Genomic DNA, 27,861 nt, shown 5'->3' on the forward strand with positions numbered 1-27,861 from the left:
TCAGACATACTGAAACGTAGGACATTTATCATAATTGATAGACCTACCAAATTGAATGCTTTGATAATGTATTTATTACTCCCAAATGTGACAATAATAAATAAACAAAAAGTTATGAAGTTATCAAGAATTTTAACAAAATCTCAAATGATCAATCAAACGATTACAATTAAAAAAAACACATTAAATAGAGTATAAACTAAATTGCGAATGGCCATGATGGGCCCAAAATGGCCCATCAAGTAGTAGTAGACAAACTGGATACGTATATTTTATAACAGATGCAGGGCTCTGGAATGCAGTCAGTGCAGCCAATTAGTGTAAATTCAGCTAATTGTATCCGTGGAGAATTCAAGTTCAGCAGGAAACAGGTTAGAGTTAGACCATAGTTTTACATTCGCTGTTGGCTGGCAGTATCCAGGGTTCGGCTGATGCCGGCATTCCTAGGCTTGTTTCTCTGCAGCAGGTGGAGCTTCTTTCTCTGCAGCAGGTGGAGCAGCAGGTGGAGCTTCTTTCTCTGCAGCAGGTGGAGCAGCAGGTGGAGCTTCTTTCTCTACAGCAGGTGGAGGTTTTTTGGCAGGACATTTCCTAAAAAATTAAAATAAATACAAATCATGTCCTGGTTTGGCAACTGGGGAGTCTCATTCCCATATGTCTGTCTGTGTGTGTGTGTGTGTGTGTGTGTGTGTGTGTGTGTGTGTGTGTGTGTGTGTGTGTGTGTGTGTGTGTGGGTGTGGGGGTGTGGGTGTGTGTGTGTTATAATAATAATAATAATAATAATAATTTCTATTATAATTTGTATTATTATTATTAAAAAAACATTTATAAAATAAAAAAACGTGCTCCTCGGAGCTAAGTCTCCACCAGGCCAGGTAGGTTAGTGGGCCAGCAATGTTCGGAATTCGCCAATCAGGCTGGAATGTGAAAAATCGGACGGATCGGTTTTGATCACTTGACTAAAGAGATAATATGTACCGATTTGCGTGATGTAATATAAAAAACGTTTTTCAAAAATCTGCCTGCTAGTGGCACTATAATAGGGCAATGTTGAAAGGGCGGCATTTTTTCCTCAACGTAGTGCAAATGTGCGAGCAAAGTTTCACCGCAATCGAATCGAACACTGCGTTCATGATGTGTGGCATTTTGTTAAAAACGGGCCACTCCTGCAAATGTGTCAATCTAAGCCAATCAGGATGGAATATGATAAATCTAACAGATTCGTCTTGATCACATGACTATAGAGGTCATCTGTACTGATTTGCGTGAAATTTGGATAAAATCTGAAGGAGTAATATCCAAACATGTGTTTTACATAAGTTGGCCTCCTGGTGGCGCTATAAAAGGCAGATGTGAAAAATGCAGGTCAAAGGTTTTTCCTTGGCCTCTAGGGAGTGCACATACAAAGTTTTACACAGATCGGTGCAGTTATAGGTAAAACACAAATCGACCTGTTATAGCGCCATCATGATGCTGATTAAAAAAAATCATTCAAATGGCATCCTTGGCCTAGTGAAAATGTGCATGCTGTGTTCATGATTTGAGGCCTTTTGTTCAAAACGGAGCAGTCCTGCAAACTTTGAAAGCCATTCTTAGCCAATCAGGATGGAATATGAAAAGTCTGAAAGATCCGTTTGGTTTAATGACTATAGATGAGATACCGTGTACCGATTTGCGTGATGTTTGGACAAAATCTGTAGGAGAACTGTCAATAAATGTGTTTAGCAAAAAGCGGCCTCCTGGTGGCACTATAACAGGCCCATGTGAAACATTTAGGGCAGAGGTTCTGCTCTGGCATCCAGGGAGTGTGTGTGCACAGTTTTGCTGCGATCAAGCCAACAGTGCCGGAGATTAGCTGTCCACAGACAGAAGGACACACGGACACACCGACGGACGGACAAAACATACTCTCTTGCCATGCCTTTAGGCCTGGCAAAGACAATAACCTGTTGTGACTTACTCTGCGACTGTCCCATCTTTCACAAAGTCACACACTTTACTGGGTTCTTCGTGCAGCTTTGTCAGTGTTTGGAACTCTGCTATCCATGCTTCTCTCTCTGTCTTCTCTGTAGCTATTTGAGAAAGAGAGAGAGACAGACACACACAAAACATAGCAATGGAGAGAAAGACATCAAAGTGCGGTTCGAGTTGAGCAAATAAATCGGGGTCCCTCCTGTGTGTGTGTGACTCTGTGTGACTCTGTGTGTGTGTGTGTGACTCTGTGTGACTCTGTGTGCGTGTGTGTGTGTGTGTGTGTGTGTGTGTGTGTGTGTGTGTGTGTGTGTGTGTGTGTGTGTGTGTGTGTGTGTGTGTGTGTGTGTGTGTGTGTGTGTGTGTGTGTGTGTGTGTGTGTGTGTGTGTGTGTGAGAGAGATTTGTTCACCACATGAGGGCACTGGTGCTAAGCAGTCACACTATAATGGTTACACACGTACCTTCAGTGTCAGTGTTGTCCTTCACTACAGCTGCTAACTCTTCATTCTTCTTCGTCTAACACAGGGAGGAGGAGGAACAGAAAACAAGTAAATATGCTGTAGATCTATGTGCTGTAGTAGTGAACTATGAATAGTGGTAGGCCTAATAACTAGCCTTCAGTTTACTTTTATTCATTTTATCAGACGGGGTGAGAGATCATGTTTTAGTATATAGGATTGTTCACAAGGTCCAAAACAAGATGCCGCCATAACATGTTTGTTTCATCGAATCATGACGTCACAACAGCGCCCCCTGGTGATTGTGAGAAGTCATTCCAAAGCTCCGGTCAATTCTCTGATTGGCTGACGTCGAAGTCAATTGACTTGAGCACGTTGACGTCTTCTCCCTAGCCCTTATTCTTTACACACTTCTGAGCTGCTCGTGTGTAAAAGTAGAGCCTCCGATCCCCAGACTGGCTTTCTGCCGTCAGTGGCCTAGCTGAGGCCTAGCTTCTGGAAGTGTGAGAAGCATCGTTTTTACAACGCTTGATTGTCTTCGACACTTTGTGTGTACTTATACGGTAAGGAAGAACTGGTACTTCCTTCTGTGTTGTTAGCCTTAGCCTGATAGCTATCACTAACCTACAGGTCTGTTAGCCTAGCCTTAGCCTGGGAGGCTACTGCTGCCGCAGATCGCCATTTTGTTAGCCTTAGCCTGACAAGGTATCGTTAACCTACTTGCCTGTGGCCTAGCTTTAGCCTGGTAGGCTACTGCCACTCCTATCGGTGAACAGGCCTTTCCCACCGGATCGCTGTAACTTGGCGCCTCGGAGTGTGTCTGTATAACCATGCCCTGCTTCTGTGACGCAGCGCGAGCGGAACTGCCGCTCGTGTTACATAACAGCCACTGATTATGCTCGTTGGTGAATGTACATTTCACCAACTCACTCCTCCGGTGAATCCCAAGTAGCCCCCACCGAGGGAGTGCCCAGATTGCAGCAAGTTTATCAACATGAGGTAAGGACAAAGTCTGCAAACACTGTGCTAGGCTGGGGGATAAATGCAGCAGATTCCATTGCCAATGGACGTCCCAGAGGTGAACTTGGACATTGGAGAAAGCCTTCCTCTATCGGTCAGCCAGCCAGCTGATACCTACCAGGCTGGCTGGCTGATGATGAAGACAAGGAGATGGGTGTTGTGGAGGTTTCCGATTTCTGAGCTCCTCGATCTCTCTGATGAAGTATGACAACTCACCATTGCAGCCTCCCGTAGCTGCTGCCCAGGTACATCAGGGAGAAGAAAAGCACCCCCAGAATCTATATTCTACAACCCAGTGTAGCTTTATCAGCATGCAGCAGTGGAACTGAACGTTCTGTGGCCCACCAGCATTAACAGACAGGCAGGCTGACCTGCCTGTCTCTGCCTATTATGGACTAAGCATCACAGGTGACAAAGAAGACCTTGCCTATCCTCCTCTTGTCCCAGTGATGCTTGGACAGGCCGGGCAAAGCCGTATTCCACCTCCCCGCTGATGCTAGGAACCCACCAGCAAGCATAAGCTCACGGACGCTGATTCTTTCTGCTCCATGTTAATGAATGTAGCCATTCTCACTGGCCGCGCATGGACGCTCCACTCACGCACGTGAAGTTTTTCCGGATGCATTCTCATTGAAATGCATTGACCAGACTCCTGCTGTGGCCAGGTTTGGTGAGAACAGAACACTTTTTTGGTGGGTTCACAGCTCAATATGCCTTCACTTGAAGATGCAGCCACCTGGGCAAGAAGTTTCTGGCGTTCACCGAATCGGTCTTCCCTGCCTTCCTCCTGCTCCACTTTGGCTATGATAGCACTTAACACCACCTCTCTACTTATCAAGTACCAGCTTGTCAGACATCTCCATGCTGGCAGCTCCCCCGACCCAGACACTTGAAGTGGTGGCTATTTCGTTCTACCGCGTTGCCCTGGGTGACACCACAGTGGGAGGTCAATTGGTGCACTGATTCATGAAGGGAGTTAGACGCCTTCACCTAGTGACCAAGGCTTTGGTTCCTTCATGGGATTTGCCTTTGGTGCTGGAAGCCTTTTCTAAGCTTCCTTTTGAGCCCTTAGGGGTGAACTTGAAGATGCTGACTCTAAAGATGTGCGTGACGGCAGGAACTCTTGGTGCACTCGGAGTACATGAGGTTTGCCGAGGACTTTAGTAAGTGGCGCTTAAGCCTAATCCGGCTTTCACACCTAAGAATGCACTCATGGAATGTGTACCGGCTGAGCTGGAGGCTTTTTGGCCTTGTATGTACAAGGAGACTCAACTGCATTACCTCACAGGGGTACAGTAGGTCTGTTCCAGCATCTCCCATTGGATTGTGGAGACTATTGCGATAGCGTACACTAGGGCATTCACAACTAATGATTTGTGTGAGTCGACTGTTTTGACCAATTAGTAGTCGACTAGTCGACTAGTCGAAATTAGCATTAAAAAAAAAAAAAAAAGGTTTTTTTTTTTTTTTTTTTTTTTAGGGGGGGCATTGTTTTAATGCCATCCTACTACTATATTACTATTATTATTATCCTCCTGCCCTTATTTTTATGGCGTTTTAAGGGAAGCGCTTCTGGCACAGCAGCACAGCACCACAGCAGCGTCTCCAAGGATCCCCATTGCCCAATAATAGGCTTTTATTGGGCATACTTTTGACCCCCTTTTGATAAAAAATTAAGTCAGGAGGATAATAATAATAGTAAGACGGGCCATTACTATGGCATTAAAAAAAAAAAAAAAAAAAAAAAATGTTCTTTTTTTTTTTTTTTTTTAACTATTCGACTAGTACCAACAGAGTCGACTAGTGGTTATACTAGTCGACTAGTCGACTAGTTGGTGAAAGCCCTAGCGTACACCGCCTTGGGCCGGGACCCACCTGCAGGACTCCAGGCAAATTCCACTAGGGGAGTGGCGACGTCATGGGCCCTTTTCAAGTTGTGCTTCGCCTCTGACTTTTGCTCGCTTTTACAGACTGGACATGACTGTACCTTTGTTGGCACACTCTGTTCTTAGTGTGAACGGAAAGCAAGTCGGCCTTCTGTCAACTATTGCTCACCTTTGGGTGTTGGAGGGGATTGTGTTTTTTATTGGCACAATTCATCATAGTGGGACTCTGGATTCTGGGAGGATTCTGGGACCTCCGTGGCTGGCAAGCAGCCTAACTTCTGAGGGGATTTTACGTCACTCACGAAATGCCTTCCTTGCTCTCACGAGCAGGAAGTGTGTTGTTCAGAATGAGGGCTGAGGCGTTGCCACCGGTCTACAGGGGGAGGTGGCGTCAACGTGGCCAAGTTGATTGACTTCAACGCCAGCCAATCAGAGAATTGCCTTTCTTTGAAATTACTTCTCACGAGCGCCAGGGGCTGTTTACCAAATGTGAGTGAAGTCGCTCATGATTTGCAAAACCAGGGTTACATTAGTAACCTTAAGATATAAGTGGCCCTCATCTGAAGAGTGGCGGGCTGATCTGTGAACAGTTGATCTGGAATTAAATCTGTATTTATTGTTGCCATTCATAAAGTGTTTCTCCCATATGCAGATCATCAGATGGACCAAAAACAACAGAAAAGTGCACTCCTCTGAGCGCAGGTCTCCGCCAGGCGGGGTTGGTAACCCCAACATTTGGAAGGTAGTCACAGCAAATTGGAGTTGCGTTCAAGAGTTATAGGCCGAAACATGAAGCGGCCTGTTATTGCGCCACCATGAGGCCGATTTGAACAATTTGTGGCCTACTGCAGGAGGTGTGCATACTAAGTTTCACGCCAATCGGTCCAAAAGTGCCGGAGATGAGCTGTTCACACTTCACAGACCCACACAAACACACACGGATGGACGGATGGACAGGGGCGAAAACATGGTCTCCAACAACACAAATAGGAATATTATTAGAGCAATGTTGGGTTATTTAATGTCCTGGGTTCATGGTCAACACAACATTTCCAGTGACCATGAACCAAATGAAACTTGTTCAATTCACATTTGCTGCATGGGTAAAAATCTGCCCCGGCTTATTATGTTTGGCCCATAAACACTCAACATCCTGTCCGAGGTTAACATTCAGTTAGTCTCGCGTGGCCAGACTGTTGCCTCCAACAATTTTCAAATGTTTCCGGTCATACAGTCTGGGACTCGGAAGCTCTGATCATGATTAGAATATAAACCGGATATGAAGCCTCCCCCCCACTTCCGTTTCGTCTTTACAGTCGCGCAAATTTATCCTAATATAAATACAAATCATCTAAGTATATTTAGCTTGCTGCTTAGCAGAAATGGAAATAAAATAATAAAATGTAAAGATATTTTAAAATATATTTTCGTGAACGGAAGTGCCAGCTTCCTCTCTCGGATTTCGGGAGTTGTAGTTCCAGACTCTATATAGCATTCAGAGATTGTGGAATAGTTGTCTGGCTACTCGAGACTAACATTCAGTGCTAAATAAAAGGAACATATTTTACACGTCTTTTTACACATTCCCACCCATTTCTACTGAAATTAAATTAAATGTGGTCTATTGTTTGGTAATGTGTTCTGCACCCGTGAACATAAATACATATTCTCACCTTCTCCACTTGACAGGCATCGTTCTCATTTTTCTTCTGATCTCTCTCTACGGTTCTAGTGTACACGTCGGCATCCTGGTCCTTCACTACTTTTTTCTGGTTATCCAACTGCTGCTGCAACAAGTGATGCAGGAATTTCCTGTCCTCCAGCGTAGCATCAAGTTTCTCGATCTTATGGCCCAGTTCCTGGAGCCCTGGTGACATCATGATAAGCACTCTTTGCTGGCCGAAGATAATCACAATGAGTCCCATGCAAAGCAGGGCGGCCAGGCCGCTGATCAACATGACCAGTTTCATCGATACTGTCTGTGTGTACAATAGGTGACCACCCTTGTCCGTCAGTACAGTTCAGACTCCCTCTGTAGACAGTCTTGTATTTAAGTCAACTATTGCAGGTTTTCTCTTCTCTCTCCGCTGCTGTGGATCGTTGTCAAATCATTCACTGCTCTCTCTTATTTCCCACGATCACTGCAGACGTTGGTTCTTCAAATCTTCATGCTCACCTACAGTAACACCATTATTCTCTTGTGTATCATTATGCCATGACGAGCCTCTCCTATCTTATAATTTTACTAGCCTTAGTCCTGCTATTGCACTCTTTACAACCTTGTCCCGTGTTTCTTCCTCTTTATGGATGAGGGGCTTGAGTGAAATGACTCACAGAGAACAGCCTGAAGTTTGTGATCCGATTCACCTTCTGCCAGCTTTTTTTCCCCCCTCCCTCTTTCATTTCAAAGGGGTGGTGATGTTGTTCTTTGTAGCCTATAACACGTTTAACTGGTCTGAGCAACTTATGTGTTAGGTAAGTTCCATTTAGCCATTAAATTATGGCTTGGCTTCAAATACCAGTTCAAGGCACCTTGTTTTGTATAGCACCTTTCAACAACAAGGCAATTCAAAATGCTTTACATTACAAGAGCATTATGTCTGAATACGATTAAAAGTAGTTATTAAAAATGCTTTACCAGCTCAGTGGCCTTGTCGTTAGAGTGCACCCTGAGGCAGGTGGTTCAATCTCTGGCAGAGTCATAACAAAGACTATAAAAATGATACCAAATGCCTCCTTGCTTGACACCCTGTATCAAGGGTTGGATTGGGGTAATTCCCTAAAACATTTGCTAGTATCATGTCCAGGGGGTGTACCGGTACTCACACTAAGGAAACAGGAGATATCGGCCACATGGCTGGTTCCCAAGGCTACTTACTACCTATCTCAGTAAAAGGTAGGGAGTCAACTATTACAGGTCAACTATTACCAACCTCAGTTAAAGAGCATTGAACATTGCCCATACAATGTCCAGCCATATACTGGGTTTTGATCCATTCTTGTTTTTGAGAGACATCATGACAAAAGTTTTTTGAGGCCTCAATTGCTAGGAACAATTCAATTGTCCCTTTTGTAGGGACATGTCTTTACTGCCCCAAACCAACCAATGCCAATGTTCTATAGGGCAGTGTTTCCCAACCCCGGAGTTCTGGACCCATTTTTGGGTCACGGACCCATTGTTATGGGTCGCGAGTAAATTTCCCCTTTCTTTTCGCTTCCTACATACACACACACAAAAAAAAATTCAAAAGTATTTCAGAAATGTTAAGAAAATAAAGAAAATGCCATTAAAAATTTTCATTGAAAGAAGTAGTGAAAATAGCACATCTACAAGCTCTCAATGCTATTTTATTAGTTTGGGTCCCAGGAAGTCATCACATTTCTCTCTTGGTTCTTGTCAAGGGTAGACTATCATGTTTCAAAAGCATTTCATTCTGCAAAGCAAAATGTATTAAATTCTATATTTAACAGCAATTCCGTTGTGACATAAAGACCTTTTAACTGTTTAACATGTGTGTGTCTCTGAGTGTAGATTTGCATACAGTCACCAAAGCACCCATTAAAACCATTTTGGCATGGTTCGATGTACCTTTCTGTCAGGGGAATGCATCCTTTTTTTGATTGATTGAATACTTTATTAACAGTTTGAAATTTGTACAGAGGTACAGTTTGCAATGATTGTTAAAAGGGTAACACAAAAAGCCCTAGGGGCTTGTTTCCATTGTGGTCCTGTGTATTCAATTCATTAAGACAGAGAATACATCCTGGTGACGTTTGCACCACCCAACCTGGCTATACCTGAAATACCTGATCATAGTCAGTCGGAGAGAGCATGAGTAGGGAGAAACTCAACTCCATCCTGGTTAACCCCTCCCATCCACTCTATGGTGAGCTGCAGAGGAGGGTGAGCACCTACAGCCAGAGGCTCACTCTCCCACAGATGAAAACGGAGCGGTACAACCCTCCCTTAATGCATATGGTTCTGTGCCGGCCCTGTTCTTGTGTGATTACTGTATGTCCATCTGTGTCTGATTTTGTTTGTCTTGTAGATTATGTATTTTTATCACATTATGCCGCTTTAACGCCTCAATTTCCCTTTGGGATTAATAAAGTATATCTCATCTCATTATACCAATAGTCACTATTTTACATATAACAGAAATAGGTCTACTCCTACATTAAGAATGTTATTATAAAATGGAAAATCAGATGAAAGCCAAATACTGTAAATGAAATAGTGTTAATTTACCTCTGAGAGTGTAATGGTCCAGGAATTAGCTAAATAGAGGCTAGTTTTATTTGATTTTGTTTGCAATCTGCTAGCCTGATGCCAAGAACACATTTTAGCTGTGCCGCAGAACAACAGAATATCTCTCAACATTGATTGAAAAAAAAAAAAAGAACACATTTGATCTATGATGTTGACATAACAGCAGATGCATGTTAAAACAAAACAGAATGTTGATCAAGTTATTAAATTGTCTATTCAATCTTTTGTTGTCATTTCATTGCAATTTGACATTGCAATTAGTGCTAATGAAAACAACCTGTGGCTAATCGGATAGGATGGACTAGCAGTTTGAGTGGCCCATACATAGATATAGAAACCTACAGTAGATACCTCTCATTGGCCTCTGCAGTTCATTGGAGCGACCTGTATCGCGGCCGCCATTTTGGAGAAGGCAAGCTTCCTGACTACTGGCCAATCACAGCGCGTCTTTATTTAAAAAAATATCCCGTTATATTTTTATACAACTAGATTTGGCCAAGTCCCGGAAAAGACACGCTGTGATTGGCCAGTAATCAGCAAGCTTGCCTCCTCCAAAATGGCGCCCGAGATACAAACGCCTCAGAGCCGGAGGAGGCCTATAGACCATATTCACATGGCGGCCATGTTGGCATTTTACAGTGAAGAAACGGTGTGGCATTTCATTAACTTAATAGCAAAATGGCCGCTGTGTGAATATGGTCTATTAGAAGAGGAGTTGGAACCAGACACAGACCAGACAAACCAATAAGCTGGTCCCAGAGGAAGGACTAATGTATTGTTTCAGGTATAAAACAACGATTCTGCGCCAATGTATCTGCGCCTGTGCTTCACGTGTTGTAGTATGTCACCAAACAGACAACACACACATGTGCGTTTACTCCTGCCGGCCCGTCGCTGCCGGCCCGTTGACCCCAGTAATGATATTTTTGGTTTTAAAGATTACGAGGTGGAATGCAACCATACAAGAATCGCAGTATGCAAGGCATGCAGTGCTAGAATCACCAATGGAATTGCAACTACTTTCAACTTCAGTCGATGTTTGAAGAAGGTGCAGAAAAACAGGTAAGTCGATCCAGATATAAGTGGCGTAAGCTAATGAATGCTACAAGAAAACTACTCTTCTATGGCCATGCATGCAGTAATCTGCTAATGTTACAAACCAGCAATCAGTAATGTCTGTTAGTGTTAACTCGCTATAGTCGCTATCATTGATGGGTGGCCAGTGGGGGAGGGACTGAGGGAGGGGGAGTGAAATTAATAATAAATTAGTTTAATCTGTAATTCATGTATGGCTACAAGGCATTTTATGACACCTGTTAAACCCATTAAGACATGAGATTCTACAAATGTCTTCTAAATCCTGAACAAAAAGGTAAAAACACGAATTGGCCTGTTACAGCGCCACCATGAGGCTGTTTAAAAATAATCAGGTGGCATTTCTTTCTTGGCCTATTGGGAATGTGCGTGCAACATTTCACGGAAATCGCACGCTGTCTTCATGATTTGAGGCATTTTGTTCAAAATGGAGCACTCATGCAAACTTTGGAAGCCATTTGTAGCCAATCAGGAGCACTTTTTCTTGTTTGTCTATCTGTTCTGCCTATTTTGCTTATTTCATATTTGCTGTAAACCAAATTGGTTAACTTCCCAGCAGCCGTACATACACACATAGTTTATCATTTGCATTTTCCAAGTAGACCCTTGTGATGTGATGTTGAAGGGACCTGTTCAGGGTAGGACCGTTGGACTGGTGCATGTGCAGGCCACATACCGTACATGTCTGCCTCTCGTCTCTCCCATTTTACTTTTGAGGCATTTAGGTGATGCTCTTACCCTGGGTGAATCACAATGGGTGACCTCTGAGCTGCCATGGGTTCAATATCTTGTTGACAGGACACATGGCCATCAATGGACACATTGTTGCAGGGATCAAATCTGTGACCTTTAGGATACTGGTCTGTTTAACCAGTTGCTGCCATAGAACTCAACTGAAGTCAGAGGTTCAAACAAGCTTATTCTATTATTATAGAGAAGTTGGGCACAGGAAAGTTGGTGCAACAGAATTGTGAAATCATTGTGGCTTAATAATATGAATCACCAGACACAATACAATAACTCAACATGAGCACACTGACATCTCTCTGCCATTACATTGCGGTGAATTCTCATTAAATAGAACCTATCAGATAGATTTCATATCTTCAGTCCAGGCACCAATCACAATGAGTACATTATCCAGCAGACACGGCTTTGTACTTTTATACTTTTGTACTTTTGTAAAGTGATTGATTGCAATGAGATAGCAGAGGCTCTTTAATCATTCTGCATTGAAAGACACCCACACCTATTTATTATTTTTGTGGGTGGTGGCTTTGCAGTAAGAATAAATGCAAACTCGTTAATCAAAGCTGTTGCATATTTTATCAGAGTGGCACCAGAGTTGAAGCACAAGCTTTTGGCAAAAATCCCATTAGGCTTCTGTCACACTCAGTAGAAGCAAAGCTATAGATCATAGGCAGGCTAGGGGAGTCATTTGCAAGTTGCAACTGTAGGCTCTGTGACATAAAAAAATTAATCTATTACACTAGACCCCCAATATTTATCAAATATTAAAATCTATAACTACCACTGTCAGCACAGCCTGCTGAATCATTTTTACATTTTTATCCTTATTCAGCTCCAGTGAACAAGTTAATCTGATCCAAATTACTGCTATTATAGTTCATTAAGTGTTAAAGGGAACTTTCACCCTTAACAGAATTGTATTTTGTGGCAGAATGTTTTTGTAATGCTTTATTGTTGGAAATCCAATAAGCTGAAGTCACTGTAGGAAGAAATGTATTTAGTAACAAATTGAAAACAATTCCATCAGTGAAGCTTTAAATCACGCTATTCTTTTCATTTTCATAATTTCCCTCTATTCATAAGTAGACACATTAAATGTCCTTCTGATAATGTCACTGAGATGGAAATTCAAATGATTAACTTATTAGCTCTTATGACAAAGGATAATTTGATTTGATGAATTCCATGCGCTCTATCACAGTCACTTATCATTAAAGACTTACAGTAACTGTGCCCCGTGCTGGTGTTTACCAGCTTCTGTGAAACGTCATTCATTGCCAGCAAGAAGCCGATTGGTTCTTCGGTAAAGACTCAGTAGAATTTAAGTGTTGGTCTCCAGAATCCCTGCACGCCTGTTGTCCAGCTCAGGTAAGGATAACTTAGATGTTCAGATACATAAATGATTACAAAATTTAACAGCTTCCTGACTCTGAGTTGAATTTCTTCACTGTTTCATTTACCTACCAAACACTGTAAAAAATAATTACTCCTGTTCACATTTTCATGTTTTTGTCCTATTAGGAGCTAGCTATCCATTGTCAGCCATGGGGATGCTTGGGATCATTGTTGCGGTTCTGCTCCTGAGTGGTAAGTGTAAAACATTATGGTCATTTTTTGTCTTATAACTCATTAAAGTGACGATGAAGTTGTTGAACATTTACTGTAGAAACTTGGATTGTATAGCTACCTCAGCATGATATAAGTCCAAATATTGTTGATCATCTTCATCTGTTGCTTATGTGCTCTAAATCAACAACCTGGAAGGACAATTTAAAATTACAGCGAGGTATTTAGCAAATGCTCTTATCCAGAGCAACTTACAAAGTTCAAGAGGAATAAACATTATTTATTTTAAAAACATATTATAACTTTATTTGTGTTTGTTGATGTGCTAAACATGTCACTCACAAAGCACAGAAGCAACAGACAGGTTAAAGATGATTGACAATTTTTTGACTTGGCTATGTCATGCCCAGGTAGCTATACAACCAAAGGTTCTACCAAAGTTCAACATTACTTTAAGGTAATTTGCAATAAAACGTATAAACTTAACCTAGACAAACGCATATTTTCAGGATCCAGTGCAGCTGGTCCAGCTACCGTGCCTTCCACCACAGGCACCTGCTGGGTCATGGGTGATCCCCACTACCGCACCTTTGATGGTCACTATTACAACTTCATGGGCAACTGTACCTATACCATGGCCATGAACTGCCATGTGGATGGGAACCACCCATCCTTTAAGGTGGAAGCTCAGAACATGAACCGGCGTGTCAACTCACAGGTCACTGAAGTGGGAATGGTCACAGTCAAGTTGTACGGAATCACCATCAACATAGTACACATGGAGTTCGGTCTTGTCCGGGTAAGTCAGTCAATGTATATTGGCACAAAAGTTTATTGTTCCATGTTATGTGGTATTGTTGATTAAATGTTTTTAGACCTTTTGCTGATATGCCTATACTGAGCAACATACAGCATGAGCTTAAATGACTAGACTAATGGCATAACAAACAAACAATAATAAGAGATGCATGCCTGCATGGTACAAAGACAGCACTTTGACAAAAAGATGTAAAAGTATTCCTATCCCTGAACTGACTGTGTATGAGAAATGTTATGTAAAAGAATAACAGCCAGAGTGAAAGTTAGGTTTCATAGTAGCAGTAGCAGCATTAAGAATGAAACACAAGAGAAGTTAAGAGCCATGAAGATGGAAAAAAAAATGCAAAAAAGCTTAGATGCTGGCCTAGATATCTGCACTGGACTTTACAGTGAATATGATGAATGAATACATGAATGTTAATAATGTTAATACTGACTATTATGTACTGTACAAACCACACTGTGGCTATATTTGCAATGCATTCTAATGTGAAATTGTCAGCAATGATTGTGACATACAGTACATGTAATATGTTCAACATATTTCAGGTGAATTACCAGGTATGGAATCTCCCCATGAACCTGGCAAACGGAAAGGTGAAACTCTCTCAGAGTGGCTTCTCCGTTGTCCTCAAAACAGATTTTGGTCTTACTGTGCAGTATGATTGGCAGCAGTACCTGGTCATCACTGTGCCAGGCAGCTTTGCTGGCAAGGTGTGTGGCATGTGTGGCAACTTCAACAACAAACAAGATGACGATATGACCACCCCTACTGGCTCTGTGGCCAGCAATGTGGTGGCGCTGGGTAGGAGCTGGAGGGTTCCCGGCCTGCCAGGCGATGCCTACTGCAAAGACGAATGCAGCGGACAGTGTGAAAACTGCAAGGCCACGGAAGTCGAACAGATCGAATACAAGATCATCTGCACCTCCATTGCGCAAATGACAGATCAGTACTTCCCAGGCTGTCACCCTCTCATCGACTCCAAGGTGTTCCAGAGCAGCTGTATGTTTGACCTGTGCAGGGGAGCGACGATGAAGACGTACTTCTGTGACACTCTGCAGGTCTACTCTGACACTTGCCAGAGGACTGGCGTCAAGGGTCAAAACTGGAGGAAGGCTGCCAAATGCCGTGAGTAATCCAAAGGCAAACATAAGCTATTTGGTCACAGTTTATCAAAATTATAAATACATATATGATTAAATATATCATATACAGTATATTGTAGATCAAAGCAAAGTGAACATCTCGATAGTGTTTTGAGGGATATGGATCATTAGGAAGGTTGATAAAGTTACTGTATATACTATTTATCCTTACAGCTCCACCAAAGTGCCCAGAGAACAGCCACTATGAGTTCTGTGGAAGTGCCTGCACCGCCAGCTGTGAAGACCCAGACGCACCCACCAAATGCAAACAAAGCTGTGTGGAAACCTGTATCTGCAACGATGGCTATGTGCTTAGTGGCACCAAGTGCGTCCCCAAGGTACAGTGTGGCTGCACGTACAAAGGCCGCTATGTGGAGGCAGGCGCCACCTTCTGGGGTGATGAGAGCTGCACCAAACGCTACATATGCTCTGCTGGTGGAAGTTTGTCCGTAGAGGCAGGCGGCTGTCCCCTCGGGCAGCAGTGCCAGGTGGTGAAGGGCATCAGAGGCTGCCACCCAGTGAACTGGGCCACATGCATGGTATCCGGTGACCCTCATTTTGTGACCTTTGATGGGCAGCGCTACAACTTCCAGGGCACCTGTGTGTATGAGCTAGCTGGGGTCTCATCCAATCAAACCAGCCCAGAGTGGTTCAGTGTTGTGCTGCAGACTGATGGCCGTGACAAGAAGGCCGGATCGGCCATCAAGATGTTGGAGGTCAAAGTGCTTGGGTACACCATCGTCATCAGCAAGGAGCACCCTGGGTTTGTGATGGTAACTGTTTTTTGATCAGTAATATCTATCTACAGTATCTATCTATCACGCAAATTGTTCTCTATAAATGTGTCAATCATCTTCTGTTTCACTTCTCCTTTAGGTCAACAATGAGCTTTCAAATCTCCCTTTGACTATAGGCAGAGATACACTCCGGGTATATAAGAGTGGCTGGTTTGCTGTCATTCAGACTGACTTAGGAGTCAAAGTGTCTTTTGACTGGAAAAGTGTAGCCTTTGTCACCATCCCTGGCACATACAAGGGTGCAATGCAAGGCATGTGCGGCAACTACAATCTCAACCCCAAAGACGACATGCAGATGAGAGATGGGAAACAAGCGTCCACTCCCAAGGCGCTTGGCGAGAGCTGGAAGGTTACTGCGCTCCATGGCTGTGTTGATGGCTGCCAAGGGCCTTGTCCCGGCTGCAATGATGCTCAGAAAGAGCTGTTTGCCACCGACAAGTATTGCGGTCTCATCAGCAGCCCTGCTGGCCCTTTCCGTGACTGCCATGCCATAGTTGACCCTGCAGGTTTCCTCAAAGACTGCGTGTATGATGTCTGTCTTTATCAGGGAGGCAGGAATATGCAATGCAAGACTCTGACCGCCTACACAGCAGCCTGTCAGCTGAAAGGTGCAAAAGTACATGCCTGGAGGTCGGCTCACTTCTGTGGTAAGGGCATTTCCTGTCCGGTCTCTAAACCTCTTTTCTAATTTGTTAAAGCTATATTTACCACCATATAATGCAGTACAATACAGTAATGATTGTGTGAAGCGATTAGAGTTGGTCACTTTATTTGTGTTGTCAATTATATATTGTATGTCTTGCACTGTCCATTTGTACTGAAAGGTCCAGTTGCCACTGTGTGCAAATGTAATATTGAACTATTTTGTTTGTGAATCGCTGAGTCGCCTGACAGAATTTGTCTTGGTTGTCTTCATTGACTGTACTTTGCAATTGAAGTGATTGTGATTGTGATATACTTATAGATGCACAGTGTCCATCAAATGGCCATTATGAGCTTTGTACCAGTGGCTGTTCGGGATCATGCCAGAACAACTCCAGCCCATCTGTCTGCAGAGCTCATTGTATGGAAGGGTGTGTCTGCAATGAGGGCTTTGTCCTCAGTGGAGATGAATGTGTCCCTTCTGGCCAGTGTGGTTGTGTTCATATGGGCAAATACTTTAAGCATGGACAGGTCTTTTATCCCGATGAGAACTGCCAACAAGAATGCACCTGCGATGGAAAGGTAAAAATGAAAAGAATTCAGTGTGTAGGCTATGTGGCTGTCTAAAATATTTTTCTTTCTCTCTTTCCATTTTTGTTTCCAACAAAGCCGCACGCACACACACACACACACACACACACACACACACACACACACACACACACACACACACACACACACACACACACACACACACACACACACACACACACACACACACATATCACACACACACACACACACACACACACACACACACACACACACACACACACACACACACACACACACACACACACACACACACACACACACACACACACACACACACGCACACACACACACACACACAAAATAAAGTACAGTACAGCTCTCTGGAAAAGAGTACTGGAGACAGTGTTGCAATCACCTCTTGTGAACACACCACAGGGGGACACTTCAATCACACATTATCTGACACCTCATATCAACAGAAACATACAATAGTAAAGACTATGATGAAATGAAAAAGGTGCCACCAGAAAGAGGGAAGAACAGAGAAACCACCCATGCTGCCAGTAAAATAAAAACATAAAAATTAAAACGCAATCTTTGGTCCAAGCCCACGATGACTACCCAATTCAAATCTGTTATTCCCATTCTCAAAACACAAATTAAAATTTAAGATATAAACCGTTGCACAAATTCTTGTCAGTCCCAAGAAACTTGAAGCTATGTACTGTATATACTCACTGAGTTGAGTATACATTCCCTCAGAAAGTTATTGCACAGTATATTAGCCCCAAATTAACATGATGTACTGTCAGGTACACATTAATCGTGTTTGTGTGTGTGCCAACTTCTACTATATTTAGGCACTATTGTTTGACTACTGCCATTCAAGTTCTTGTACAGTGGGTTTAGAATTTTTATGTACATACTGTTGTACAGTATTTAACGGAATTATATGTTTTGCTTGGGTATGTTATTATTTTAACTTTGGTTTGTCAGATGCCCCATTATCGGCTGGGATTTCCTTGTTGCCTATTTTCTTTTTTTTAATCTGTTTTTTAGTGCATCATCATGTTTAAGAAAATAAAATCCAAACATATAATTCATTTTAGGTGCAGTGTAAGAAGGCTTCTTGTGGACCCTATGAGAGGTGCGAAGTGAAGAACGGTGTCCGATCATGTCAGCCTTTAGGACATGGAACCTGCAGCATCTCTGGTGACCCTCATTACAACACCTTTGACAATGGCACCTACAATTTCCAAGGCACCTGCACCTACACTGCAGCTCAAGCTTGCCACCTGGAGGGCACACGTCTCAACCCCTTCTCTGTGGTGGTGGAGAACGAGAAGTGGGACGCCTTGTCTGCAAATCCCAAAGTCTCGGTAGCAAAACTTGTGGCTGTTGAAGTTTATGGACACATATTGATCCTACACAGGAACCAAATTGGAATGATCATGGTATGTCACACTTTGCCACAGTCTTAAATTATGCCTTAATTTAATCAGTTGTTGAAAATCTTTAATGTATCAGTTTTTCTGATAAAGCACCAATGCTCTTTTACAGCATCAAACTCATAAACAGACATTATACATATTGATACCTGGGAGCAACCCTGTACTGTTTGAGAGTTTGAGGGTTAAGTACCTTGCACAAAGGCACTGTAATAGTAGCATTTAAACCGTTGAGCTGAGCTTAAGTCTGAATGACTTAAAGAATTCAACTGACAATCTTAAGTATTCAGAAAAGCCTTACATTGTGTTCTGATGGTATAATCAAATTGCTTCATTATTTTGTCCAGGTAAATGGTGTCCAATCTCCCATCCCATTGAACCTCAACAAAGGTGCCATCCGAGTTTACCAGGAACATACGTACTATGTCATCATAACTGACTTTGGCCTAAGAGTGACATATGACATGATCTACCGTGTCACTGTCACTGTACCTGGCAACTACAGGGGCAAGACCTGTGGTCTGTGTGGCAACTTCAACGGCAACAAAGCAGATGAGTTCCAGCTGCCTGATGGGAAATTAATGCCAAATGATACCAAAGACATTCTGACCTTTGGGGCAGCCTGGAGGGTGTCCGTTCCTGGAGTGGTTTGTGAAGATGGCTGCAGTGGAGACGTCTGCCCCAAGTGTGAGGACTCCAGGAAAGCTGCATTGGAGGCAGACTGTGCAATTATTACCAGCCCTACAGGTCCCTTTACTGCCTGCCATGGCATAATAGACCCAGTATCTTACTACCAAGATTGTGTCTATGATCTTTGCATGGCCGAGGGAGATCGCGCCATGCTCTGCCATAGCATTGCCGCATACATGACAGATTGCCAAAACTTTGGTGTGAAGATCCAGAACTGGAGAAGTCCTACTTTATGCCGTAAGTGTTCTGTTCCTGTCAAACAGGGACAGCTAACAATCTATTGTATAGATAAATATCTACCTCTCTTGTATTTGTATCAAAACAACAATAATCTTGCATTCTTGAAGTTAATTTGATAGATATTTTTTCCTTCTTTTTATAAAAAATAATATCATTTGTCCATAGCTTTAAACTGCTCTGTAAATAGCCACTATGAGACCTGTGCACAGCCCTGCACCACTCCATGCCCTGGTTTGTCTGATGTAGTCTCATGTCCCACCACCTGCGCTGAAGGCTGCAGCTGCAGTCAGGGCTACTACTACAATGGAACAGACTGTGTTAGCATTGATCAGTGTAGCTGTTACAATGATGGACACACTTACAAGGTGAGCTTTACGTGTGTGTGTGTGTGTGTGTGTGTGTGTGTGTGTGTGTGTGTGTGTGTGTGTGTGTGTGTGTGTGTGTGTGTGTGTGTGGTGTGTGTCGTGTGTCGTGTGTGTGTGTGTGTGTGTGTGAAATGCATATTGATTGTGAATATGGCATTGGATAATTAATGAATTGAATAATGATTAATGGTCTTCAGTGATGAAGTATGTATCATTAGTTTTGTGTCCTGTGTAGATTGGAGAGTCTGTGATCTCAGACAACTGCCACAGAATCCACACCTGCCACACTTCAGGAGTGGTTCTGTCCCAGAACATGTCATGTAATAGTGATGAGACATGTCAAATCAAGAATGGCGTAATGGCCTGCCACCTTAAGCAGTGTTCTCTGGCAGAAAATGGTACACTCACTGATTTCAATGGTGACTCTGGCAACATTGAAGATTCAGGGTCCTACGTGCTGGTTAAAGATTGCCACCAAGCCGTAACGTCAGAGTTCAGGGTGGCGGTGAGACTGCAGAAGTCTGGCACCTCCATGATCAACAAAATTATGGCAGTGTATGTGTTCTTTGATGGCGTGACGATAACCATTAGCAATAAACATGACGTATCGGTGAGTAGCTTGGTTAGCTGGAAGTTTAGATAGCTGTCCCTGCTTTTGTTCTTATGCACTCAAACAAAAGGGTGATACCTGAAATTCTAGGCCCCCGACAACATATAACACAAGACTATTATTTATTGAAGTTAGGTTACATCTATACATTTCAAGGGCCCCTGTCAGCCCAGGTCTTATTAATAATTAGCAATATTAGTAATATTCCTGACCTAATGCAGAATTGCAAAATGTTGTTATGGTGAAATTGTTCAAATTGCCAATGTGCCTGTTATTAAAGTATTTGTTACACATGTGCAGGTAAATGGAAAACAACTGAATCAGACCTTTTTCTCTACAAACGACACATCGTTACTGATCTCAGACAACGCAGTAACAATTAATAGTGAACCAGGACTTCAGCTGTCCTTCAGTCCTGCCAATCAACTCACAATATCCGTGAGAGAAAAAGCAGCTGCATTTGTATGTGGAGCTTGTGGGAAACCTACTGTTGTACCAATGGCTGGACAGCACCTGCAATTCTTTCTTGAAGGCCTGCACCCCCGCTTTGCAAATATGGACATGGGAAAATGGAAGGCTCGTGATTAGTGACTTCCCTGAATGGTGAGTCGCGTCATTATGTCTCCAGTGGCATACGTTTATTGTGGCAACACATTCCTGTGCATGTCTCTTCTGTTTACTTTGTCTATGAGTTTAGTCAGTCAGCAAGCTATTTCTGTTTGTTCTTAATGAATGACCATATAGCTTTTTGACTGTGGCGATATCCTCAACACACAACATTTCAGTTATAGAAATAAATACTGAAGACATGTTTCTCCTTTTTTTCCCAGTTTGATTCCAACATTGCTACCAACTGATCTACTGTATTAACAAGGATCCTCCAGCACCACAAGACATCTCCTTTGATTATATATTCATATATAATCATATACTGTATATTCATTGAACAATGTATGAATCCCTTTACCTGCCGGATGATTTTTCTTTCTCAATATCATTAAAAAATTTGCAATGATATAATAATATCTACCAAGAGTTACATTATGTGTGATTTTCTGTGACATGGAATATTCTACTGAACAAATGGTTTTTTGACTCATGATCATTGGGGAACCTCTTTTAATATTGATCAGAATCAACGTTGTCACATTACAGGTTTACAGGTGTAAAGAAGTGGGTGAAATTAGTTTTTGTGGGAGCTCCATCGTTTTTGTTATAGTCAGAAAGAGAAAAGAAGAGGGGGAGGGGACGGGAGAGCAATAAGAGAAAGAAAATATTTCTACATATACTGTATATACAGTACACATAGTATATCCAGCCGGTACAGGTATGTACTGTACATGAGGTTAGACATAAGGTGCATGAACATAGCAGCAGGTATGTACATGGTATCAGGCATTAAGGTGCAGAAAGAGTATCAGCACGTTGTAGATGAGATCAAGATGCAAAGAGTATCAGCAAATTGTCAGGTTCAACCACATAGTCCGCAAAGGGCAGTAACTTCCACGTACAGTCCACACAGGGCTACGCTTTGATTATTCCTCCCAGCCTTGTACACCCCTGTCCCACAAGCACAATCCACACTCACTAATGTCCTACTAATTACAATAATAACTAGAAAAAGTGCTCCTCGGAGCACAGGTGTCCGCCAGGTCAGGTATGGTTATTGTGGGCCAGCAATGATCGGAATTCCATTCGTCAATCAGGATGGAATATGAAAAATCTGTCTTGATCACTTGATTATAGAGATAATGTGTACTGATTTGCGTGATGTTTGGACAAAACTTGTAGGAGTAATATAAATCTTTTTGTGAAAAAAATTGCCTCCTGGTGGCCCTATAATAGGGCAATGTAAAAAGTGTGGCATTCGTTCCTCAACGTATAGTGCGAATGTACGTGCAAAGTTTCACCGCAATCGGACGTTGCGTTCATGATTCGCGGCATTTTGTTCAAAACGGGCCACTCCTGCAAACTTTAGATGTCAATCTTAGGATACTGTGTACCGATTTGTGTGATGTTTGGACAAAATCAGTAGGAGTACTGTCAAGAAAATCAGCGTCCTGGTAGTGCTATAACAGGCCCATGTGAAGAATTTGGGTCAGAGGTTCTGTCTGCTCTGGCATCCAGTGAGTGTGTGTGCACAGTTTCGCTGCGATCAAGCCAACGGTGCCGAAGATTAGCTGTTCACAGACGGACATACAGACGGACGGACAGGGTGCAAAACATATATAATAATAATAATATATGCACCCACACATAACTGAGAGCATTCTGTAAGACTGGGTATGTGTTATCAAAGCCATTCCTTATAGCTATTCCTTCTGTCCATGCAAAGTTGCAGTGGCTGTTATAGAACTAAGACCTCTTTAGGTTTGTTCAGCTTTACCTGGACTCTCTGTCAGTAACCAACTATGGAATCTAAACATTCCATCACTATGACATTCTACTACATCAGTTCTACCCTCCACTGGTGTGAATATTGGACCACTGTAAAAGATTACGCCACCATAGCGTTCATGATTATTTTTCATTTTAATCCATGGCCATCACACACCGTCACACTGGCACGCATTTACCTGCGTGTGTGTGATGATGTTGTGAATGTAACATTACTGCACCTTTACTATTTGTGTCCTTCTTCATGTGGACACAATCAATGCAGTTCTTGCTTAATTTATACATTGTCACATATACATATAGCTTGTCTCTGAGGACTTGTCTGCAAGCGTGTGGCTGCAGGGGCATCCTGGAAGCAGGAGTGGGAGTCAGCCGGGCCCTCACGCTAAATCAGTGATCCGGAAGATGGCATCATAGGAGAAGATCTACCATGCCGGCAATGGACTCAGCTGAACCGCCTGCGTAGCCTACTGGAGTCGGTTGCTTCAAGTCAACTATGAAGAAGTGGGGCCTTGCAGACAGCGTAGCATGCAAGTGTGGTGAGCCTGAGCAGACTGCAGTACACATAATCACCTGTCCCCTGTACAGACCACCTTCAGAGGCCGGCCTCTTCTAAGTGGGACCAGAGACAAGGGCGTGGCTTCACGAAAGATGAAGAAAGAAGAAGCCCGCTGACCAGTATTCCCCCAGAACCGACCGCTATGCCCAAATATGGTCATGTGCATATATGGGGCCGACCGACTTCAAGCTTGGCGGCAAGGACTCGAGGGAGTGCAGTGCCCACCGTAAGTAGTTCGGATGTCCAGCTGTCCAGTACCGCGATCCAACCAATATGCCCATATATGGGCATTCCAATATATGGGCATCAAAGGGACAAGAACTGACAGATACAGATATCTCCATATATGGGCATAAAAGGGACACAGGTAGACAGACAGAAACAGACATCTCTATATATGGGCACAAAGGGGATACAGACAGAAGGGTACAATGGGTACTCTGACAAATCCCCCAACACTATGACTCAGACATATCGGTCGTATCAGCAGTGCGACGTAAGTGTGAGTGCCGCGTAACGGCCCGAACCTTATTAAAAGAACACTTCATATTTAACTTTTGAGATCTTTCCTTTTCATGCTGGTGCTGTTCTACTTTCTGACAAGGGCATTAAGGGAGAAATGTGAAATGTGTGCATATAGGAACGTCAGACATCCAAGCATACAATGCCAGATTAAGGACACACCGCGCAAATCGACGTGCATTGATAAGCAAGGCTACAGTTTGTGTTGTGTGTGACTTCAGACCACAGTTCTGGACAGCCTTTTATATGGTAAGAAGTGCCTTTAAACGTTAACTTACTCCCAGGGACAGCCATTGTCTATTTCTGGCAGGAAGGACATAAATAGATAAAGACAGAGATAGTCAGACTCAACTTTGAGAAACAAAGACTAAAGCTTAGCAGAATTGTATTAAACATAAATATTAATCCAGGTGAACAACCATGGCTTCGGGAGGGCAATCCAACAATGATGATCTTTCCACTGCCATTCTGAAAAAGAAGCAAAGGCCCAACAGACTGATTGTTGATGAATCTGTCAATGAGGACAATAGTGTGATCTCCCTCTCTCAGACCAAGATGGATGAGCTTAAGCTGTTCCGTGGAGACACAGTGCTGATGAAGGGGAAAAAGAGAAGAGAGACTGTGTGCATTGTTCTCTCTGACGACGCCTGTTCCGATGAAAAGGTCCGTATGAACAGGGTTGTCCGCAACAATTTGAGGGTCCGTCTGGGTGACGTTGTGAACATTCAGCCATGTCCCGATGTGAAATACGGAGAAAGAATCCATGTTCTCCCAATAGATGACACGGTAGAGGGGATTACTGGAAGCCTGTTTGAGGTCTACCTCAAGCCATACTTCCTAGAGGCTTTCAGGCCCATCCGCAAAGGTGACATCTTCCTGGTCAGGGGAGGCATGCGTGCTGTGGGGTTCAAGGTGGTAGAGACTGATCCATCCCCCTACTGCATCGTTGCTCCTGACACGGTTATCCACTGTGAGGGGGAGCCCATCAGGAGAGAGGATGAGGAGGAGTCTCTGAATGAGGTTGGCTATGATAACCTTGGCGGAGTGAGGAAGCAGTTGGCTCAGATCAAAGAGATGGTGGAGCTGCCTCTTAGACACCCTGCACTGTTCAAGGCAATCGGAGTCAAGCCACCACGTGGTATCCTGCTGTATGGACCCCCTGGAACAGGAAAGACCCTGATTGCTAGAGCTGTGGCAAATGAAACTGGAGCCTTCTTCTTCCTTATTAATGGTCCTGAGATAATGAGTAAGATGGCTGGAGAAAGTGAGAGTAATTTGAGAAAGGCCTTTGAGGAATCTGAGAAGAATGCCCCAGCTATCATCTTCATTGATGAGATTGATGCCATCGCTCCAAAGAGAGAAAAGACTCATGGAGAGGTAGAAAGGCGTATTGTGTCTCAACTCCTCACCCTGATGGACGGTCTGAAGCAGAGAACTCATGTCATTGTCATGGCTGCCACCAACAGACCCAACAGCATTGACACAGCTCTTAGGCGATTTGGGCGTTTTGATAAGGAGGTGGACATTGGCATCCCTGATGCAACAGGCAGACTGGAAATCCTCCAGATTCACACCAAGAACATGAAGCTGGATGATGATGTTGACCTTGAACAGGTTGCCAATGGGACCCATGGACATGTGGGTGCAGATATGGCTGCTCTCTGCTCTGAGGCGGCTCTGCAGGCCATCCGAAAGAAGATGGACCTGATTGACCTGGAGGATGAGACCATTGATGCCGAAGTCTTGAACTCACTGGCTGTCACCATGGATGACTTCAAGTGGGCCCTGAGTCAGAGCAACCCATCAGCACTGAGGGAGACAGTGGTCGAGGTTCCCAACATCACCTGGGAGGACATTGGAGGTCTTGCCGATGTCAAGAGGGAGCTGCAGGAACTGGTGCAGTATCCAGTGGAACACCCAGACAAGTTCCTGAAGTTTGGCATGACCCCATCAAAGGGTGTGCTGTTCTATGGGCCCCCTGGTTGTGGTAAGACCCTCCTGGCCAAGGCCATTGCCAATGAATGCCAGGCTAACTTCATCTCCATCAAAGGACCTGAGCTGCTCACTATGTGGTTCGGGGAGTCAGAGGCCAACGTCAGAGAGATCTTTGACAAGGCTCGCCAGGCAGCCCCTTGTGTCCTATTCTTCGATGAGTTGGACTCAATAGCCAAGTCCCGTGGTTCCAACATAGGAGATGGTGGTGGAGCCGGTGACCGTGTTATCAACCAGATCCTGACCGAGATGGACGGCATGTCCAGCAAGAAAAACGTCTTCATCATTGGAGCCACCAACAGACCTGACATCATCGACTCTGCCATTCTAAGACCTGGCCGTCTGGACCAGCTCATCTACATCCCCCTGCCCGACGAAAAGAGTAGGATTAATATACTCAAGGCCAACCTTCGCAAAAGCCCCATCAGCAAGGATGTGGATCTTGACTTCCTGGCCAAGATGACCAATGGCTTTTCTGGAGCTGATCTCACAGAGATCGGCCAGCGGGCGTGTAAGCTGGCCATCAGAGAGAGCATTGAGAAAGAGATCCGCAGAGAGCGCGAGAGGCAGACCAACCCGTTAGCTATGGAAGTAGAGGGGGACGACCCTGTGCCTGAGATCAGGAAGGACCACTTTGAGGAGGCCATGCAATTCGCTCGTCGCTCCGTCAGTGACAATGACATCCGCAAATATGAAATGTTCTCACAGACGCTGCAGCAGAGCCGTGGCTTCGGCTCCTTTAGGTTTCCCTCCAATACCACAGGGGGCAGCGCTCCGAGCCAGGGGTCAGGAGGCACTGGTAATGGCCAGGTTTTCAATGAAGATAATGATGATGACCTTTACGGATAAGCATATAGCCTACTGCCCCTCAATGATGAGAAGACTAGATTGCACATTTATAGGACTTTGTGCTTTCAAGTTTTCTTTTCCCCTGGGTGGAGAAACCATGAAACCTTTTGGGTTGCCCTGGCTTTGATGTTGGTTGGGGCAGGACGAATTTGGAAATAGAATTACACAAACAAATTAAGAAAAAAAAGAAAAAGGGGCGTAATGACGGCATGGCTTTCCTGTATGTTGATGACGTCATAGGGTGGCAGGCTCACCTGGATCTGAAAACCATGTCACTTTGAAAAAAACATTCGGGGACTACTGGAAGTGCACATGAAATTTGGCGCTGATCAATCCAGTGGTTTGTGAAATTAGCCGCGGACAGCCTTATAGGTGCCGCAATAATAGCCTTATAGGTGGTGCCGCAATAAAAAAAAACAGCATTAAGAAATACAGAATTTAAAACAGAAACAGCAACAACAGCAAGTCATAGACAACTTACCCATTCATTATCTCATGTTAAGTGGCCTCATTTCATTATATTACAACCCTACATGAATGACTTTAGCAAAGAGATTCTCTGATAGACTTTTTATTTCTTTTATATTTTTTATTTTTTGTCATTATTGCTTTATTCCAATAGGACAGTGAACAATGGTACAAGAAAGGTGGGAGACAGAGGGGGGCGGGTGATATGTAAATATGTAAATAAACTGCAGCGGGTCGGGTCAGTTGCAGAAAGGACTGTATGCTATGCGTTTTTACTCCGCATGGTGCCCTTTTCCTTTTTTTTCCTTCTTTTTTTTAATGGACAAGTTAGCATATTAGAAAAAGAAAAGGATGTGTATGTCCATGCATTCATCTTCAGTAGCCTTGACTACTGTAACAGTGTCCTTACAAATACCAAGAAAGTGGAGCATATCACTGGCTCCCTCCCTGTATGTCAAGGAATTGATTTCAGCCTCCATACCATCCACCTGAGGTCCACAGGTCCAGTCTCTAGTTCCATGGTCCCTTGCACTAGTGCCCCCTCTCCAGACCCATTTTCTCTGGTCCCGTACCCCAGAGCAGTATAACAATAACAGACAAAAACAACAGTAACAACAATTACACAAACTAAATGATCAAATACAAACAATATGGGGTCTAATAATGACTTAGCTACATCAGTCATTTATGAGTTATTTATGACATTATGTCATGTTTTGCCTATGTAGGTTTAAATCCAATCCAACC

General features: G+C 43.5%; 3 protein-coding genes across 4 annotated transcripts; 2 read left to right on the forward strand and 1 right to left on the reverse strand.

The window, feature by feature from the left end:
• Nucleotides 1–55: 55 nt before the first annotated feature.
• Nucleotides 56–7,826, reverse strand: LOC308094778 (uncharacterized protein). Of its 2 annotated transcripts, XM_080441606.1 has the most exons (5): nt 7,353–7,826; nt 7,008–7,313; nt 2,432–2,486; nt 1,958–2,069; nt 56–588 (listed from the first exon to the last, which is right to left on the reverse strand). In XM_080441606.1, exons 2-5 carry the CDS (start codon nt 7,302–7,304, stop codon nt 444–446), a joined length of 609 nt encoding a protein of 202 aa, XP_080297732.1. In that variant the 5' UTR covers nt 7,305–7,313; nt 7,353–7,826; the 3' UTR covers nt 56–443. The 2 variants fall into 2 exon arrangements, with proteins under 2 accessions (XP_080297732.1, XP_080297731.1); XM_080441605.1 differs by having other exon boundaries at nt 7,008–7,818.
• A 6,439-nt stretch (nt 7,827–14,265) lies between these two features.
• LOC308095405 (IgGFc-binding protein-like) lies at nt 14,266–21,270 on the forward strand. The gene is made up of 10 exons (XM_080442464.1): nt 14,266–14,963; nt 15,155–15,753; nt 15,857–16,424; nt 16,742–17,001; nt 18,084–18,428; nt 18,770–19,349; nt 19,518–19,717; nt 19,953–20,327; nt 20,628–20,930; nt 21,158–21,270. Exons 1-9 carry the CDS (start codon nt 14,276–14,278, stop codon nt 20,913–20,915), a joined length of 3,903 nt encoding a protein of 1,300 aa, XP_080298590.1. The 5' UTR covers nt 14,266–14,275; the 3' UTR covers nt 20,916–20,930; nt 21,158–21,270.
• Nucleotides 21,271–24,205: 2,935 nt separating this feature from the next.
• On the forward strand, nt 24,206–26,646 carry LOC308094989 (transitional endoplasmic reticulum ATPase-like; the record flags this gene model as incomplete). Its single annotated transcript, XM_080441825.1, has 1 exon — nt 24,206–26,646. The coding sequence occupies exon 1, from the start codon at nt 24,226–24,228 to the stop codon at nt 26,644–26,646; it is 2,421 nt and encodes an 806-aa protein (XP_080297951.1). The 5' UTR covers nt 24,206–24,225.
• Nucleotides 26,647–27,861: the final 1,215 nt, after the last annotated feature.

This window comes from Gymnoscopelus braueri, assembly GCF_963280865.1.
Source record: "Gymnoscopelus braueri genome assembly, chromosome: 11".
Taxonomy (NCBI): Eukaryota; Metazoa; Chordata; class Actinopteri; order Myctophiformes; family Myctophidae; genus Gymnoscopelus; species Gymnoscopelus braueri.